Here is a 19,803-nt window from a genome sequence, read left to right on the forward strand (position 1 = left end):
CTTCAGTACCCAAGCAAAACTGAAGATGTGTCTGAACATTTCCTTCTGGCAGCTAGAATTGGATAAAGTTTTCCTTGTGGTTCTATCAAGAATCAACCATTATTTAACTCCTTTTCTTCTAAGTGAAACCCTGCCCATTCCTAAGGTATAGATCAAACATCACCTCCTCCTCTGAGAAGCTTTTTCTGTTACATTGTGTGCTATTACCCGTTTCTATGTTATATTGTTTCCTGCTATTTTGAGAACTTCTAGGAGACAAGGACATGTCTTTGGTATTTGTCTCTGGGTTTCCAACCCTAAGTACACTGTGTGGCATGCAGCAGACATCCAATCAAGACTTGAAGAATGACTTCCTAAATTACATTAGTGAATATAAACTTTAGATCTAGGTATTGGAGAGGGAAGGGACTGGTGGATATTATACCTTTGCCAAATTGATTTAATATAAATTAGAAAACATTGTATATCCCATGAGCTTTCATCAGGAGGGTCTACAAATGTAATCTCACTTTGATTTAATGAGCTCGGATGACTTCACAACACAAGCTGCCTGGGACAGTAAAAGAGAACACGGTAAAGTGAGAAGCATTTTGGATTAAAAATGAAAGGTCTTGGGATCAAGTCCTAGTTCTGCCTCCAACTTGCTTTGTGAGCTTGGATAAGTACATGACTCTATGAATTACAGTTTCCTCCAATTTTAAAATGTGGACCTTGGTAATACTGATTCTAACCATTCATAGGATCATTATATTGAATGCATGAGAATCTGTACTGAAAGTACTTCAGAGGCGCCTGGGTGGTGAACTTGATTAAGCATCTGACTCTTGGTTTCAGCTCAGGTCATGATCTCAGGGTCGTGGGATTGAGCTCTGCATCAGGCTCTGCGCTCAGCATGGGAATGTGCTTGGACTTTCCTTCTTCCTCTGCCCCCCTCCCCCTGCTCATGCATGCTCTCTCTCTCTCTCTCTCTCTCTCTCAAATAAATAAATCTTTAATATAAATAAATTAAATAAATAAATAAAATCCATTAAAAATAAATAAAATATGGTTAAAAAGAAGGAAAGAAAGCACTTCACGAATTATATAGATTGGACAAATGAGGTGTTTTGTACTTAAACAGGAAGAGATAATGAGAAAAGCACAGGGTCTGACATCAGACTGACAGGGGTTGGGCACAACTCTAAAATTCTCTATCTAACCTTACAAGTCACTCTCTCTCTGAGTTTTGAGCCCCACATCTATAAAATGAAAGTATTAGCCCGTATCAGTAAAAATGTCACAAACGTGAAATGTCTTAGTGGGTACAAAATGCCAATTGCAAAGCCTCACACACAGTAGATGTCAAGTAAATGTCTATCTTCCCCCCTCTTCCTCATCTACCTGCATTTTTAGGTTCAATACGTGGTGGTTAAGTTTCATCTGGAAAATTTAATTTTAAGGTATCTCTTTACTCTTTTGTCCTACACAGTGTTACCAATCATGAATAATTGGTTGTTGCCAATTATTAGGAAATAGTTGCTATATATAAAACAAATGTCCCCAACAAAGGAGCACAAAGGGAAAATTCTTAAAGTTTATTTCTAACAAAACAAAACACTCTTAGGATGGCTATTATCAAAAACAAAAACAAAAAGAAACTAGTGTTGATGAGCATGAGAAGAAATTGGAACATTTACGCACTTTTTGTGGGAATAGAAGAGTTCAGCTGCTGTGGAAAACATATGATAGTTTCCAAAAAAAAAAAAAAAAAAAAACCTAAAAATAGAATTACCATATGATCTACCAATTCCACTTCTGGGTTTACACCCCAAAGAATTGGAAGCTAGGTCTCAAAGAGATATTTGCACACACATTCATCGCGGCATTACTGACAACAGTCATAAGGTAGAAGCAAGCCAAGGGCCCATTAAGAGATAAACTGTTAAAAACAAAGTGCCCTTATACATACAGTAGAATACTATTCAGCCTTAAAAAGAAAAAACATTCTAGAGATGGATGATGGTGGTTGTTGGCAACAATATTAATGTACTTAATAACACTGAACTATACACTTGAAAATGGTTAAGATGGTCAATTTTATGTTGTGTGTCATTTGCCACAACTAAAAATTTAAAAGAAAATTGTGAAGAAAAAGAAAAAAACCTACTCTCATGACTTCTATTCCCAGTTTCTAAAGTTTTGGTTGTTATACAGATGTAATTAGGTATGAGTTCTCCCAAAATTGTTCCTTAGAAAGACAGATATTCTTAAACTTAAGTTTTCACAAAGATTCTTATATTTCAGAATCCTCTGCCCATTTCTTAACCTTGAACAGCATAGTGTTGACACCCAGGCAACGTTACTATTTGATTATTTATGGGATCCTCAAGGATATCACCTACCAGATCAGTTAAAAAAGAAAAAAAAATAGAAGCAAAGTAATTTAACAGAGATTATTTATTTATCGTATTTGACCATGAGCTCTCACAATTTCAAATGTTAGATTCCATGCAAGTAAAATTTTTCAAAATCACTTTTCAAAGCAATAGAACTCATGATTATACTGTGAAGACCATAAAAATATTCTCACAAGAAAAATTAGGCAATGGGTTTTTGAAACCGAAAATAAATTTTCAGTGACAGACTTTATAAACAGATCTAAAAAGCAGTTTATCTTAGAGATGCCTGGGTGGTTCAGTTGGGTAAGCATCTGACTGACTCTTGATTTTGGCTCAGATCATGATCTCAGGGTCATGAGATCAAGCCCTGCTTTGGGCTCCATGCTGAGCGTGGAGCCTGCTTAAGTTTCTCTCTCTTCCTCTCCTTCTGTTCTTCCCCTCTTCTCCCCCTTCCAAACACACACACACACACACACACACACACACACACACGTGGTTTATCTGAAACAACTTAACAGAATTAACAAAATATATTCTAGAAAACCAGGTAAGGTGTTTCCAAAACAGAGGCTCCAGTAATGCTGGGAGAACAGATACAGAAACTCCATGGGAAGAATTTTTAATACACTTATTAAGCCAGAAAGATTATAATAAATCAAAAAATACACCACAATGTTCTTGGGAAGGCTCACAAGTGGCATATGAAGGAGGGAAGGGGGAAAGGTGGCAAACATTTGGATAAACACTTCTTTAAATTAATAAAAATATAAATAATTAAAAATTACTTGATAAAAAAAGAGAACGAGAAAAAAGCAGAATTTCTTATTACATCACTTTACATAATGAAAGACTTAAAAAATGTTCATGAGTAATTAAATAAGTCAAATAATATAAGTATACATTTGTCACCTATCCTTCAAAGTTTATATCTTCTAATTGGGCAAAAGAATATTTTAGATTATTCTCATGAGAAAACAAGAATCACTTTATAATGGGCACCTATGTCAAATTGTTTTGAAAACAAAATTTGGGCTTACAGTATTTTTCATTCAAATACTAAGCTCTATCCTGTTTAAAAATTGTTCTCCCATTTGTGGCTTAAAGCTATGAACTATAACCATGATTCTACAGAAAGAATAACATGATCATAAACTGTTCAAATGCTAGGCTGGTCCAAGTTATTTTTGAGAAATAAGAATAATAACAGTAGTATCTTATTTTGTAGATGAAATGAGGAAATGTATACAGAATGTTTAGCCATGTGCCCAACACATATGAAGTCTTCAATAAATGTCAGATAGTTTTGTTCCTACTGAAGTTACATAACTTTTGGGGGACCCTAGATCATCTAATTCGATATATAAGGCTTTGGTAGGTAACCAATGCATATTTAAACCACCATCTCATATGAGGTATATTTTGAAAACATAGAATTCATGAATCAGGTAGATGGTCTTTTCCAAAGATGGCCACAACAAAATCTCAGTGCTCTTCTGGAAACTTGTCACACCCCCATCGAAAAGAAGGGTCTAATCCCCACCTCCAGCCACCTTGAATCCAGTCTGGAGTTAGTGACTTGCCTGTACAAGTTACCACGTAAGTTCTGAGGCTTCCTCAGAAGATTTGAGCTTAGCTTTGGTCTCCTGGAATCCTCCCTCTCAGGATGGACCCTGCCTAGTGGGAGCTCCCTCTCAGACCCAGCAGCCATACCTGTCCTTGGACCACCATGGCCCATCCTTCTCCCATTGCAGCCAAGCTCCAGAGAGAGAGAGGAAGTCATCTCTGCAGGGGGCCCTCCAGCTCCCTAGTCAGCCCAGCTGAGACCTTAGACACCTAGGAGACAGCCACCCACTCTTCCGGTCTTAGCTCCCCACCGCCGCGCCCCGGAGCCCATGGATATAATAAATTGATTGTTGTTTTGGTCTTGTAGTGGGTAGGGAGGAGGGGGGAGAAGAGGAGTCATAAATAACTGGAACAGTGAATTAGTTCTTTGTCGTTATACGCTTTCAATTTGAATCTACAAATTACAGCCCCATTCTGACGCCTGCCATCCGCAGAGAGATGGCTCGGCCATTATGCAGACCAATCTGACCTACTCTAGGGGGGGAACAACATTAAAAGCCATTCAGGAGACAACATATTTTGTGGTTACCTTCTCTTTTGAGAAATGCAGGAAAAAGAAAATGACACCTGCTAGAGCCCTACACACCACACAGAGCTACTGAAGCCTTGCAATGTGTCTAGTCCAAACTGAGATGAGCTATAGACGTAAGATACATACAGGATTTCAAAAATATTTCTAAAAAATAAAATACTAACCATTTTGATATCAGTTACATGTTGAAATAATTATATTTTGGATAGACTGGGTTTCATTGTTAAAAATAACTTCACCTATTTCTTATTATTGTCTTTAAGATGGCTACTATGAAATTTTAAATTATATAAAATTATATGGATCACTCACATTTTATTCCTAGCTCTGTACTGGCAGTCTTTATAAACCACCTTGGTTTTAGGATGTTAACAGAGCAGAAAAGGGGGACAAAATTATCTCTTACTCTAGACAGACAAGGACTTGTTTCTGTTATTTGTCCGGAATCGGTGTCAATGTTCCTAATAGGTTGGTCAGACTCTAAATTATTCTCTTAAATTTGGCCAGGCTCGGGGCACCTGGGTGGCTCAATTGGTTAAAGCCTCTGACTTCGGTTCAGGTCATGATCCCAGGGTCCTGGGATGGAGCCCTTCATCAGGCTCTCTGCTCAGTGGGGAGCCTGCTTCCCTTCTTCTCTCTCTGCCTGCCTCTCTGCCTACTTGTGATCTGTCTGCCAAATAAATAAATAAATAATCTTTAAAAAAAATTTGACCAGGCTCATTGAACCATAGGCCAAGCAGACAGAAATAAAATAACACTTCTAGGGCATTTTAAAACATCATAAAAATGGAAAGGAATATTTCCACCATACCTGAACAAAATAGCAAAATCCACAGCCCACACTTTTGAATGTATTTCTAACATCAAAGACTATAATTGCTGAGGCAAAATAAAGAGAGAAAAGTTGAACAATTCTCCCACAAATATAATCAGAGAAATGAACTGGATGATATAGCTCCCAACATCTGCATTTCTTTTTCTAATTTCTGATTTTCCAAGTTCCAGCAGCCTAAATATTCAGAACAGTAAACAATGTACAACTCTGAGGGGGCAATGAGAACATTAATGCTTAGATATCCCAGCAGTTTGAAAAGTGTGGTCCAAGGACACCACAGGTCCCCAAGACCCTTTGGGAAGCGGTGCTCACAAAATCAAAACTACTTTTCCAATTACACGAAGATGCTATTATCTTTTCTTACTCTTACTCTCTTCCAAGTGTACAGCAGAGTTTTTAAGAAACCACAAAGCAGGTGATATCACAACCGACTGAAGACGAAGCAGACATAGGAATCTAGCTATCTTCTAACAAACCAGATATTGAAAACGTGTAAAACAATGCCACACTTCTCACTCATCTATTTTGTTTTGGAACATATAGTTATTTTTCATACAGGAATGTCTCATTTATATTAAGGGTTTGTTTTTGTTATTTGGGAGTAAAATAAATAAATATTTTAAAATTATTTCCATTTGGGGGCTCCTGGTTTTCTCAGTTGGTGGAGTGACTGACTCTTGATTTTGGCCCAGGTCATGATCTCAGAGTCTTGAGATGGAGCATGGTGTCAAGACTATGCACTGGGCATGGAGCCTGCTTGGGATTCTCTCTCTCCCTCTGCCCACCCCTTCCCCATGAGCTCCCTCTCTCTCCCTCTTTCTATAAAATAAAATAAAATGAAATAAAATAATAAAATTCTCTCCTTTTTAGTTTCTAACATAGTAAATATCAATAGACAGAAACTACATCAACAGATGTTTTCTCATCATCCCATCTAGTTTTTAGTGTAATTTACCCTTTATCAGGAATGGAGTAAAGTGTTTAACATACATATTCTGTAATGTTTATGACATCTCTGTCAGGCACATACTATAAAACTTATTTTAGGGGCGCCTGGGTGGCTCAGTGGATTAAGCCGCTGCCTTCGGCTCAGGTCATGATCTCAGGGTCCTGGGATCGAGCCCCACATCGGGCTCTCTGCTCCGTGGGGAGCCTGCTTCCTCCTCTCTCTCTGCCTGCCTCTCTGCCTACTTGTGATCTCTCTCTCTGTCAAATAAATAAATAAATAAATCTTTAAAAAAAAAAAACTTATTTTATCAGTGGAGAAATGGATGCGAAGATAGTTGAATATCTCGCCTTTTCTTTCCACGTTGTGTAAGTGATGTACTGACTTTTTGAATCTAGGCAATCTGAATAACCCTAGAGAGAATAAAGGTGCCCTGAGACCAAAAGTTTGAGAACCAGTGGTATGTACATATCAACTTTAAAATAGACACCCATGGTAAGGTGGTTTTCCACAATTAATAAAATTAACTGAAAACTATGGCATTTAAAAATACTTTTGATATCATATGTTGTAATAAAAACGGGCCCCATCGCATTCCAGTCCCTTTGGTAGCAATTCTCTCAATAATATACATTTTTCCCCACAGCTAATTACATGATGACTAACTTTCTCATGCCCAGGGATATATCCAGGGTTGTAAACAAACTTTTGGTGAGTAACTATAACTCTATCAACTTTTTGGCCACTCAGAAAGGCATCTGAGGATCTTGTTATAAGAATGTCCTTAGCGCTCTTCAATTTATTTTGTTAAGTTACTTACAAACACTGCTATCTCATTAATAGTAACGAATTACCTGCAATTCAGCTCACAATTAACAATTACTATTACATATATACCCACTAGACACAGCCCACATTTTCAATTATCTCGAATTCAGATTAAAATGACCACCTTTCTGGGGTGCCTGGGTGGCTCAGTGGGTTAAAGTCTCTGCCTTCAGCTCAGGTCACGATCCCAGGGTCCTGGGATCGAGCCCCACATTGGGATCTCTGCTCAGCAGGGAGCCTGCTTCCCCCCATCTCTCTCTGCCAGCCTCTCTGCCTACTTGTGATCTCTGTCTGTCAAATAAATAAATAAAATCTTTAAAAAAATAAAATAAAATGACCACCTTTCACATTAAACACATTTTAGAGCCTGTGTCTACAAAATTTGTCCACCTAACATTTGTTATAACAAATGATTATTTTTATATAGATATTTAAGGCCATTTTAAATGGCATAGATTAGAAAAATCTTCATGACTTAAGTGCAGTTAAGTATTTCTAATATTTGACCCATTATACCATATTCCTTCAAATAAAAAAAAAAAAGGTTCAGTACTTACATGTCCACCTTCTTCACCGGGATGACCAGGTAATCCATCAGCACCTGGCTTTCCCTGAGAAAAAAGGAAAGCAAAGGAAATAACTTGGATTCTAAATCCTTTTCTTAAATCTACATGAAATAAAAATTGTTGTTAGTAGGGTCCTGGGTGGCGTCCGTTAAACATCGTCTAACTTGGGGCACCTGGGTGGCTCAGTTGTTAAGACTCCACCTTTGGCTCCTGTCATGATTCTAGGGTCCTGGGATCGAACCCACATGGGGATCCCTGCTAGGCGGGAAGTCTGCTTCTGCCTCTCCCACTCCCCCTGCTTGCATTCCCTCTCTTGCTGTGTCTCTGTCTCTGTCAAATAAATAAATAGATAAAATCTTTTTTTTTTTAAAGTCTAACTCTTGATTTCAGCTCAGGTCATGATCTCACTGTCACGAGATCAAGCCCCACATCCAGCTCTGGGCTCAGTAAAGCTTGAGATTCTCTTTCTCTCCCCCTCAGTCCCTCCCCACTCAGGCTCTCCCTCTAAAAACAAAAATAATAATAATAAACTTAAAAATTTTTTAAAAAACTGTTACTAATAGATACCTTTTTCTTGCTGAGTTGGCATTTTATTGAGAATCAACGAAATGTTGAGCACAATGTGTAGGGACAAGAAGAAACAAATATTTTTGGCCTTTTTTGGGGGGGCACACAAGTAGTTTAATTTATAGAAAGTTTTTTGGGCCATTTTCCTTAGAAACCAATCTCCTGAATGTATTCTTCTAATAGAAAATCAGTCTGGTGATTATCATGCACAAAAAACTTGAATTTTAAATTAACATATCTTTATTCTGTTTTTGGCTTGTCTTGAAGTGAAAACTTGACCACCTTTTGTCTTAATAGCTGGCACGTCAGCCTATTTTTATTTTTCTAAAATACCATTTTAAGCCACTCTATTCTGAAAATCCAAACCAAAACTAGTTTCTAGTTTTAGGATCACTGCTCCTCTTAAAGAGAACTTTGACCTCGTTTTTCAAAATGTCAGTAAGCAAAGGTGTTACTATCTATGCTACTTATGAGAAATGGTTGTTTATTTCTGTCTGACTCAGCTGTTTAGTCTCTTCCAATCTCTTTCTCGTTCTCTTTTTTACTTCTTCTTAGATAACCAAACACACAAACCATTTCCTCTCAGGGAACTTTGGCTTGCCACGTATAGTCAGATGTGTTTATTTGATTTAAAAATGATCAATAAGATACGGGAGCCATATTCTCTTTGGCATCAACAAAGACATGAACATCAATACAACCAATCACTGAATTCTTAGAGACAGAAAGAGCAGAAAAGTCAATTATTCAAAAAATTCCCATTTTTGGCCTTTGTGGCTGAGTCCTTGAGTTACAAAAAAAACATGTCAAGAGGTTCTCAAGCTTGATTTCCTGATTCTCCAGTCTGATATTTAAGAACAATGCAAGGGGGAAAAATCTTGTGCTAAGGCATATCTACAATTTTTCTCAAAAAGTCATTATGTACTTTATACTCTTCTAAATCAAGACTGATGTGCAAAGTCAGTAAGAATCCCAACAACCTCACAGAAAACCATACAAAGAGAGAATGTGAAAAGGTGGGAAAAGCCAATGGGTTTGATTCAACCTTACATGAGGATTTGTGATGATGCCACCATCATAAAACTGTAGTTCATGTGTGAAGGGTACTCGTGTCCCTGCATAACTGAGGACCATTTTTAATGAGATTTATTCTCCCTTAATAGTGGGATGTGGTAATTTTGCTATCGCTTCACTGTGGAGTTAACAGAAAGACGCAAAGTGACCACTCATGAACCAGTGATTGTATCTCTCCACAGAGTTTAATGTCACAGAATGGAACAGTCAGCTCAGAGGGGAAGAGGCAGTGACTCCTGTGAAGAGAGGTCGGTGGACGAGGGAACATTTTGTAGACAAGTGAAAACTGCTATGCAGCAGGAGAGTATGTGAAACTTGTCTGTGAAATTATTTGTCAAAATAATGTAAAGGGAAATCATAATATAACGGAAAGAACGTGAGCCTTGGTGTCAAGTAGACACAGGGGCTTAAACCCCAAAATGGCTCTTCATACCTGTGTGACTTTGGGAAAGCAGTGTTCCCTCTCTAAGCCTCTATGCCACACCTGTAAAGTAACATTCGCCTCGAAGGTTTGTTAGAGGGCAGAATTAGCAAAGGTGTGTTAAAGACAGAACACAGGGCTTGGTATGCAGTTGGTGTTGAAAAGCCCTCTCTCACCCCCACCATCCACGTCTAACAATTCTCACCTTGCTCCCGGGGTTCCCACTATTGCCCTGGTACCCATCTTCTCCGAAACACTTTATAAATATGTTGCAGCATCTTCTTTCCACAATTGAGTCCTGAAAAGCAGAAGTCATGTAACATGACTTTTTTTTCATCTCTGTTAACCTGTGTCACATGACGCACTAAAAAAGACAAAATTCCCTCTGGGTTTTTTTAAATTATTAGGGTGAATAGACCTAGGGAAGGACGGTGTTAAAAAGGAAAAAATAATGGAGGTTCCTCAAAATGTTGAAAATAGAACTACCTTATGACCCAGCAATTGCACTACTGGGTATTTACCCTAAAGATACAAACATAGTGATCCAAAGGGACACGTGTACCCGAATGTTTATAGCAGCAATGTCTACAATAGCCAAACTATGGAAAGAACCTAGATGTCCATCAACAGATGAATGGATAAAGAAGAGGTGGTATACAGCAAATATCATCCTCAATGGGAAAAAGCTTGCAGCCTTCCCATTGAGATCAGGAACACAACAAGGATGCCCACTCTCACCACTCTTGTTCAACATCGTATTAGAAGTTCTAGCAACGGCAATCAGACAACAAGGAGAAATAAAAGGTATCCAAATTGGCAAGGAAGAAGTCAAACTCTCTCTCTTCACAGATGACATGATTCTTTATATGGAAAACCCCAAAGACTCCACCCCCAAACTACTAGAACTCATACAGCAATTCAGTAACGTGGCAGGATACAAAGTCAACGTACAGAAATCAGTGGCTTTCTTATACACTAACAATGAAAATACAGAAAGGCAAATTAGAGAATCGATTCCATTTACTATAGCACCAAGAACCATAAGATACCTGGGAATAAACCTAACCAAAGAGGTAAAGGACCTGTACTCGAGGAACTACAGAACACTCATGAAAGAAATTGAAGAAGACACAAAAAGATGAAGACTGTTCCATGCTCTTGGATTGGAAGAATAAACATTGTTAAAATGTCTATACTGCCTAGAGCAATCTATACTTTTAATGCCATTCCGATCAAAATTCCACCAGTATTTTTCAAAGAGCTGGAGCAAATAATCCTAAAATTTGTATGGAATCAGAAGAGACCCCGAATTGCTAAGGAAATGTTGAAAAACAAAAACAAAACTGGCGGCATCACGTTACCCGATTTCAAGCTTTACTACAAAGCTGTGATCACCAAGACAGCGTGGTACTGGCATAAAAACAGACACATAGACCAGTGGAATAGAGTGGAGAGCCCAGATATGGATCCTCAACTCTATGGTGAAATAATCTTCGACAAAACAGGAAAAAATATTCAATGGAAAAAAGACAGTCTCTTCAATAAATGGTGCTGGGAAAACTGGACAGCGATATGTAGAAGAATGAAACTCGACCATTCTCTTACACCGTACACAAAGATAAACTCGAAATGGATAAAAGACCTCAACGTGAGATGGGAATCTATCAGAATCCTAGAGGAGAACATAGGCAGTAACCTCTTCGATATCAGCCACAGCAACTTCTTTCAAGATATGTCTCCAAAGGCCAAGGAAACAAAAGCAAAAATGAACTTTTGGGACTTCATCAAGATCAAAAGTTTCTGCACAGCAAAGGAAACAGTCAACAAAACAAAAAGGCAACCCACGGAATGGGAGAAGATATTTGCAAATGACAGTACAGACAAAAGGTTGATATCCAGGATCTATAAAGTACTTCTCAAACTCAACACACACAAAACAGATAATCATATCGAAAAATGGGCAGAAGATATGAACAGACACTTCTCCAACAAAGACATACAAATGGCTATCAGACAAATGTTCATCATCACTAGCCATCAGGGAGATTCAAATTAAAACCACATTGAGATACCACCTGACACCAGTTAGAATGGCCAAAATTAGCAAGACAGGAAACAACGTGTGTTGGAGAGGATGTGGAGAAAGGGGAACCCTCTTACACTGTTGGTGGGAATGCAAGTTAGTGCAGTCACTTTGGAGAACAGTGTGGAGACTCCTGAAGAAATTAAGAATAGAGCTTCCCTATGACCCTGCAATTGCACTGCTGGGTATTTACCCCAAAGATACAGATGTAGTGATAAGAAGGGCCATCTGTACCCCAATGTTTATTGCAGCAATGGCTATGGTCGCCAAACTGTGGAAAGAACCAAGATGCCCTTCAATGGATGAATGGATAAGGAAGATGTGGTACATATACACAATGGAGTATTATGCCTCCATCAGAAAGGATGAATACCCAATTTTTGTAGCAACATGGACGGGACTGGAGGAGATTATGCTGAGCGAAGTAAGTCAAGCAGAGAGAGTCAAGTATCATATGGTTTCACTTATTTGTGGAGCATAACAAATAACACGGAGGACATGGGGAGATGGAGAGGAGAGGGAGTTGAGGGAAACTGGAAGGGGAGATGAACCATGAGAGACTATGGACTCTGAAAAACAACCAGAGGGTTTTGAAGGGGCGGGGGTGGGGGGTGGGAGGTTGAGGAACCAGGTGGTGGGTAATAGCGAGGGCACGTACTGCATGGAGCACTGGGTGTTATGCCAAAACAATGAACACTGTTATGCTGTAAATAAACAAATAAAAAAATTAAAAAAAAAAGAAGAGGTGGTATATATACACAATGGAATACTATGCAGCCATCAAAAGAAATGAAATCTTGCCATTTGCGACGACGTGGATGGAACTAGAGGGTATCATACTTAGTGAAATAAGTCAATCGGAGAAAGACAACTATCATATGATCACCCTGATATGAGGACATGGAGAAGCAACATAGGGGGTTAGGGGGATAGGAGAAGAATAAATGAAACAAGATGTGATTGGGAGGGAGACAAACCATAAATGACTCTTAATCTCACAAAACAAACTGGGGGTTGCTGGGGGGAAGTGGGATTGGGAGAGGGGGAGGGGGTTATGGACATTGGGTAGGATATGTGTTATCATGAGTGCTGTGAAGTGTGTAAACCTGGTGATTCACAGACCTGTACCCCTGGGGATAAAAATACATTATATGTTTATAAAAAAAAAAATTGGAAGGGGAGGCGAACCATAAGAGACTATGGACTCTGAACAACAACCTGAGGGTTTTGAAGGGTCAGGGGTGGGAGGCTGGGGGAACAGGTGGTGGGTAATAGGGAGGGCACGCTTTGCATGGAGCACTGGGTGTTGTGCAAAAACAATGAATACTGTTACGCTGAAAAAAAATAAATTAATTAAAATATCAAAAAAAAAAGGAAAAAATACTTACAAGTTGCTTCAGTAAGATGCTTGGGAGGGATTGTAGAGTGATGCTCAGTGGCTGGTTATATATGAATCCTCTGCCAAATTCTAGCTCCTGGAGCTCTTCTAATTTATGAACACCTTCCAGGCCAATGAAGAGGAGCCCAGAGAGTCCTTCAAAATACCAGCAGGTAGGAGAGTTACTTGCACATCTTTGAACGGTCTCTGTCCTGGCCCTAGAAGTCGTGTATCATCTCACCCTTCCTATATTCATCACCAGTCTTGTCTCAAACTATATTTTGGACCAATGAAATGGGAACAGAAGTGGCATGTGTCACTCGCTGGGAGCAATTTTCAGAACAGTGCATAATTTGCCCCATTTCCTGCCCCCTGCCACAGGAACAGACCCTCTTTCAGCCTGGGTCATTAAGGGATGAGAATGAGACACAAACGAATGGTCATAAGGCCTAAGATAAATATATTCTAGCTAATTTAAGCCACTGGGGTTTGAAGGTTGTTTATTATTGTGGCGTGAGCCCATCCTACTGAGAAAGGCACTAAAACATCATGTGGATTTGCCCACATAACAGAGAACAAACGGACAAGGATACTTTTCAGATTGGTTAGAAGTCACTGTTCATAGAATTTCAGAATAAATATTTGCTCATATTTTGAACAGTAAGTTCACACACACACACACATACACACATCAGCTTTTGGCTATTGTAGACAAGCTAGTTAACAATCTTGTGGTTAGAAAGTTGTTTACAAGTTCTTAATTATTCCTCAAAATAAATTTCTAGAAATGGAAGCCTGATCTAGCACGTAGACAAAGCTGGCTGTTTTTTGTCAAATGCTTCAAATTCCCTTCCAGAAGATCCACAACATTTTAAACTTCCTGTGTGGTGAATCCAATTGGGAACAAGTTATCACGGCAAATATTCCAGCACCTTGTTAACCAAGGGAAAGCATCAGCTCAAGAGGAATATTCTGGACATACTCTACGGAGAAGGGAGAGGGGCACAGGGAGCTTGAGTGACCGCTTGTTCACCTTGAGTTTGCCTTCGAGCTTTTATTTGACACAAAATGGGAACAGAAGAGCAAGGGTGTACAGCTCCACAGGTGGTACTGCCCAGCTGAGGGAGCTGGGGAGCCAGCCCACTGCCCTTCAAGCCAAGTGCCCAGGCACTGGGTCGCATACACCCAGAGCATTGGCATCTTGTTCTGATTTCACCAAGATGCCATAGAGACTAGTAGCAGCCCTTGAGGGATGGAGAAAGAGGAAGAATTGGTGAGCAAAGGAGGGAGGAAGGGCAGTGGAAAAAGCAAAGCTCAGCTTGAGGGTGATTCCAGAGTTTAAGGAAAAGAGACGTATGGACCTATTGGTAGTTCTGCAAGAGCAAATGGGATCCATTCATCAGGAAGTAGGAGTTGCACATTCAACCCTCAAAAGCAGATGCCAGGCTGGTAACAGGTCAGTCCTGTCTCAGTCAGTGACCCTTGGTCAGTGTCGGGGATATGGGACCCAGGGTTCTCTCAGCCCTGATTCATACAAAGCATCAGCCTTGTGGGCACTGATCTCCAGCCACCTGTGTTAGTCTGTGGAAGGCTTAATGGAATCCAACACCATCTGGAAATCTGAAAGAGGATCTTAGTCCCTCAGCTGTGGGAGGAACAGCCCACCCAGGGCAACTACAAGCACTTACCTTTGCTGCGGAGAAGCTCAGATGTTATCTTCAGTCTCTGGAAATTATCATCCAGTCCATCTGTAAACACTAAAAGGATCTGTTGTTTATGAGAGAGGGGGAGGGGAGGGTGGAGGGAGAATAAGGATGGCAGGGAGGAAGAGGAAAAGGGAAAGATAAATGCTGGAAGTTACACATTTTGTAAAAAATGCAAGGATAAGCTTAGCTTTTCTGGTTGTATTCAGCCTTTCACCCTGTTTCATTTCACCCATTTATTTATTTGTTATTTTATTACACATTCACTTTTACTTCAACATTTCCAAAGACAGCTGGCAAAAAAAAAGAATTTGAACCAGCTTAATGTGTTCCCTTGAAAATACCTTCCAAAAATGGTCTAACAATGTTCAGCTTTATCAATGCAAAAATACCAAAATTTTAATGCAGTTTTATAATTAAAATGGGTTACATTTACTCACAGAAAATTTTAATTTAAAAGTGAATTCCGTATTTTAAGAAAGAAACCCAATGAATGCATGATTGAAGGAAAACCTAAATGTAACTTGCAGAAATCCCAATAGTTGTCCATCAACAGATGAATGGATAAAGAAGAGGTGGTATATATACACAATGGAATACTATGCAGCCATCAAAAGAAATGAAATCTTGCCATTTGCGACGACGTGGATGGAACTAGAGGGTATCATACTTAGTGAAATAAGTCAATCGGAGAAAGACAACTATCATATGATCTCCCTGATATGAGGACATGGAGCTGCAACATGGGGGGTTAGGGGGATAGGAGAAGAATAAATGAAACAAGATGGGATTGGGAGGGAGACAAACCATAAGTGACTCTTAATCTCACAAAACAAACTGGGGGTTGCTGGGGGGAGGTGGGGTTGGGAGAGGGGGAGGGGGGTTATGGACACTGGGGAGGGTATGTGCTATGGTGAGTGCTGTGAAGTGTGTAAACCTGGTGATTCACAAACCTGTACCCCTGGGGATAAAAATACATTATATGTTTATAAAAAATAAGAAATTAAAAAATAATAATTAAAAAAATTTTTTTAAATGTAACTTGCAAAGTCTGGGGATGTCATTTCCTAATAAACATCACATAAGACATTTTCATCTCTCCAGTCTTTAGTGGGGTGTAGTTCTTGGGCACCAGGAAGGGAGGGCCACTGACAAGCCATTAGCTAGTTACTAAAGATAGTTCAAAGAGCTGACTGGAAAAATAATGGGCCCTACTCTACTTGATAGTCAGTGACCATAAGGAGCTAATACCTTCCAGGTTGTCTTTGGAATAAACTTGTACCATGGAAGAATCTGGATCTCCATGTTGTGAGCAAATTGAGGGCAGGGATTTATCCTTTTATCTCTACTAGCATTTTTGAGCACAGAACCTCTAGTGGTTAGTAAATATCTGTTGATTGAATGAAAACATATCCCTTGTTGGTCTTTACTGAGTATGATTATTGTTTTCCTCTTTGTAAGTGATTCTACTGGAGATTCTACACAGAGTTTATTGGCCTATTGGCCTCAGTTTATTGGCCTCAGTTGCAAAAGCCTTATCCCTCCCACCCTGGCAACTGGTGCCATATCACAGGTTCTCAGCATTTATTACCTTCACTTTAGCAGAAGAGGGATGGATAGCATGATCTCCCAGGGACTGCAAAAAATCCGCATCCATATAGTTGCTCGTGGCAGTCTGATGAATTAAGAATGTCTGAATAATATCATTACTATACTTTTTAAAGCCTGAGTCAAAGATAAGCTGGCCATTTGAGCCAGGGACCAAGTAGCGGAACATCAAGTCAAGGCCACCAGCATCACTACAGCTGATGTTGGAAAGCAAGGCCAACTGTTGCATCACCTCTGGCAGTAACCCTTGAAGCTTCTGCTGAACTTGCCTTGTGGGAGTGGAAATATCAATTCCTATGGACAAATCTATGTTGCATCCTTTGAAGGTGGAAGAGAGAAAATCAAATTAGTCATCAATAGATTCATGATGGAGCCCAGAGACATTAGCCAACCCAGAAAGAATTTCCAGCCAAACCACAGAAATATAAGCTAAACAATGGCAGTGATTGTTTAATTTGGGGGCTGGTTTGTTACACAGCAAAGCTAACTGATACAACATACATACAACAGAGGTGTTTCATACCTCTGTTCCTCTGCAGATCCTATTCCCTCCACCTGAAGTGTCCTTTCCCATCTCCTCCACCTCAATCTGGCTAACCCATACATGTTTTCAAGTTGTAGTTCCAAAGACACCCCCTCCTTAAAGCCCTCTCTGACTCATTTCCCTAGGTTGTCAGGTTGACTTACCAAATGCCCCTGTATGACCATGCTACTTTATTTGAACTTCTCTCCTACTAACCAAAGTTTCCTTCATAGTAGGGAATACATCATCTTACTTTTCCAATGCCTAATACAGATAGATGTTCAGTGTGTGTTTGATAAATGAATAAAGAAGGGAATATAAATGAGCCTTGAGTCTCTTTCAGCACATGCTGTACTATTTCCTTCTTCCCCAGAAGTTTCTTTTCTCATTCACCACCTCTGCACACATCTTATTTCAGGGGAGCACATTAGAAAAGATCAAGACTTACGTTTCTTCTATCTGAAAATTGTTAGGCACTACTGGAAGAGTGTTGTAAGAATCTGAAAACCCACTGATCTCTCAGGCTATACACACCCGCCCCCTGGTGAATAAGAAGACCGTGCATAGAATTCCAATGGGGGAGGCCAAGTTGGTCACAGATGCACCTGAATTAGAATCTGGACCAATGACTTAAAATGTAACTTAACAATCATAAAAGGGCCACAATTATTAACTACTTCTGGACAACAAGCATAACATGCAATTGCCCGGGGCAAGCCAAGACATGTGACATTTTCTTCTTAGACCAGCACACACTGGAGTATTTGGCTCAGAATCAATAAAAAAAAAACAAAAAAGCAGATTTTAGGGGAGAAATTTGAAGAAAATAAATAAATACTGGACCCTTAACCAGGGAAAATGGTCATAAACAATGTCTTAAGGTTTCTCACGGATCTGAGATCCAGGGCTGAGCCATTATTTTTCCATCCCCTAAATAATACACTCTGTGCTAGGTGACCAAATGCTTCCAGAATTACCAAGACAGAAAATGCACTCCTTTCAAATAAAATCTTGGTTTTGACTTTTAAATCTCTAATTGAAATTCACCAAAAGGAGTTTTCACAGATGTAAATCCATTTCTACATCAGATCTTTTTCAGAAAAAAAGGAATTTCCTTTCTGCAGTATGGTATATCATTCCAACATTTCTAATTTACATTTTCCCCCAGAAATGTCAGTTGGCTTTATTCTGTCAATGCAAGAATATGCAAGCATTTTTTTCCCTGTTAATGGAGAGGGTTGAACCTTGCCAGGTAATCTCTAAGGTCTTTATGATTCAGGTTTATGATTCTAGAATTCTAGAATTAATTAGGTTCCAGCCATTATTGAGGAGCTCAGCTAATTTTATAAAAAAATTCAAAAGACAAAGCTGAAGATGAATGTAAATCCTAATTTACTACGTGGTACAAAATAATCTGAAAAGAGAAGTTAGAATCCTGTATCTCTTAGCCTGCCTGGAATAATACCTAGGTACGTATAAACACACAAACAAGCAGAAATGGATTTTAACTCCTGAAAAACCTGAACTACATAATGCAGGACAACCCATAATCCATGCTTATTTAAAAAATAATTTCACATATCCACTCTTTTCGATTGATTTCTGAATTCAGCAAGACACGGCAAAGTGATATCCTTTATGCAGTAAAACAAAAATATCAATTTAATACTCAAGAAAATTAACTCCAGCTTTCAACACCAAACTTCTGGAAAATCCAAACCCTGGACTCCCATTATTTCCTATCAGCATTTCTTACCTCTTTTTGCTTTTCTCATCTGGTAATTCGGTATCATAGTAATAGTCTCTGCTTCACACGGGATTGATGTAGGGATATTAGGCTTTATGGGCTTCATTATACACTCCTTTATATGATTTCATACTATAATATGCTTTATTATACTATACTACACTTTACTATACTATATTATACCATTGTATACCATCCTATGACCTTCACAGGTCACAGGGCTGCTGCTGGAACGGGGCTTCCAGCCCCCACAGTCACTGCTCCCATTAACCTAGCACTTCCGTGTGCCAGGATTCACTTTCTCTCAAAAATCCCAGAGGGCCTGGACTCTCATTGCAAAGCCACTAGATCCTTTTTGCCTGTGACTTCGTAATTTCCTATTACTCGTCTACGCCCCTCCATGCAGATGTCCTCATTGCACAGGAGTCAAGCAACACGGGGAGATTATTTCACTTGACAGGACCTGCGTCTTCTGGATGCTGCCTGCGGCTGCTGTCACAGTCATCGCAAGGGGACCGCCTTCCCGGGCAAACCTCTCCATCTGCAGAGGGGGAAACTGAGGCTGGCAGCCGGCCTGGTGTTTGCCAATCAAATGGCTGGGATCTGTTCGACTCTGAGGAGCCTCCTCCGACTAGACGCTTTGGGGCCAGGGAGTGGGTGACCAGGCTGGCACCGATCTGCTCTCCGAGACAGCTTTGCGAAGTGAGCCCCTCTCCAGCGAGAGGGTTCCGAGAGCCCGTAAAGGAGGAGGCCCTCAAAGGCTGTTCTGACCCCTCCTTGGAAAAGGAAAGATTCACATCTCACAAATTGGTAAACTGAGGCCCCAATCTGTGCTGTGTCCCAAGTTAACCGGGAAGCCAGGCAGTGGCAGAGGACCCCCTGGGAGCCAGAGAGCCCTGCCTACAGGCCGGAGTCTTCCTGGGCTATGTGATCTTGGGCAAGCTACAGACCGTCTCTAAGCTTTATCTCTAACCTGGGACTTTGCTGATAG

The 19,803-nt window shown here is 39.8% G+C and overlaps 1 protein-coding gene and 1 non-coding gene across 5 annotated transcripts in view; one reads left to right on the forward strand and one right to left on the reverse strand.

Moving 5' to 3' along the window:
- The window catches only part of LOC123940833 (collagen alpha-4(VI) chain-like), a 115,447-nt gene that overhangs the window by 62,974 nt on the left and 32,670 nt on the right, over nt 1-19,803 (reverse strand). For all 4 annotated transcript variants that reach the window (XM_046003743.1, XM_046003740.1, XM_046003741.1 and 1 more), the window contains 5 exons: nt 16,526-16,860; nt 14,920-14,998; nt 13,242-13,387; nt 9,976-10,068; nt 7,700-7,753 (listed from right to left, as the gene is read on the reverse strand). In XM_046003743.1, the coding sequence (XP_045859699.1) occupies nt 7,700-7,753; nt 9,976-10,068; nt 13,242-13,387; nt 14,920-14,998; nt 16,526-16,860 (707 nt within the window). The remainder of the gene's footprint in view (nt 1-7,699; nt 7,754-9,975; nt 10,069-13,241; nt 13,388-14,919; nt 14,999-16,525; nt 16,861-19,803) is intronic.
- Nucleotides 18,261-18,389, forward strand: LOC123941118. The gene has a single exon (XR_006818203.1). It is a non-coding gene; the product is annotated as a small nucleolar RNA SNORA5 (small nucleolar RNA).

The sequence above is a fragment of the Meles meles genome, chromosome 4 (genome assembly GCF_922984935.1).
Source record: "Meles meles chromosome 4, mMelMel3.1 paternal haplotype, whole genome shotgun sequence".
Taxonomy (NCBI): domain Eukaryota; kingdom Metazoa; phylum Chordata; class Mammalia; order Carnivora; family Mustelidae; genus Meles; species Meles meles.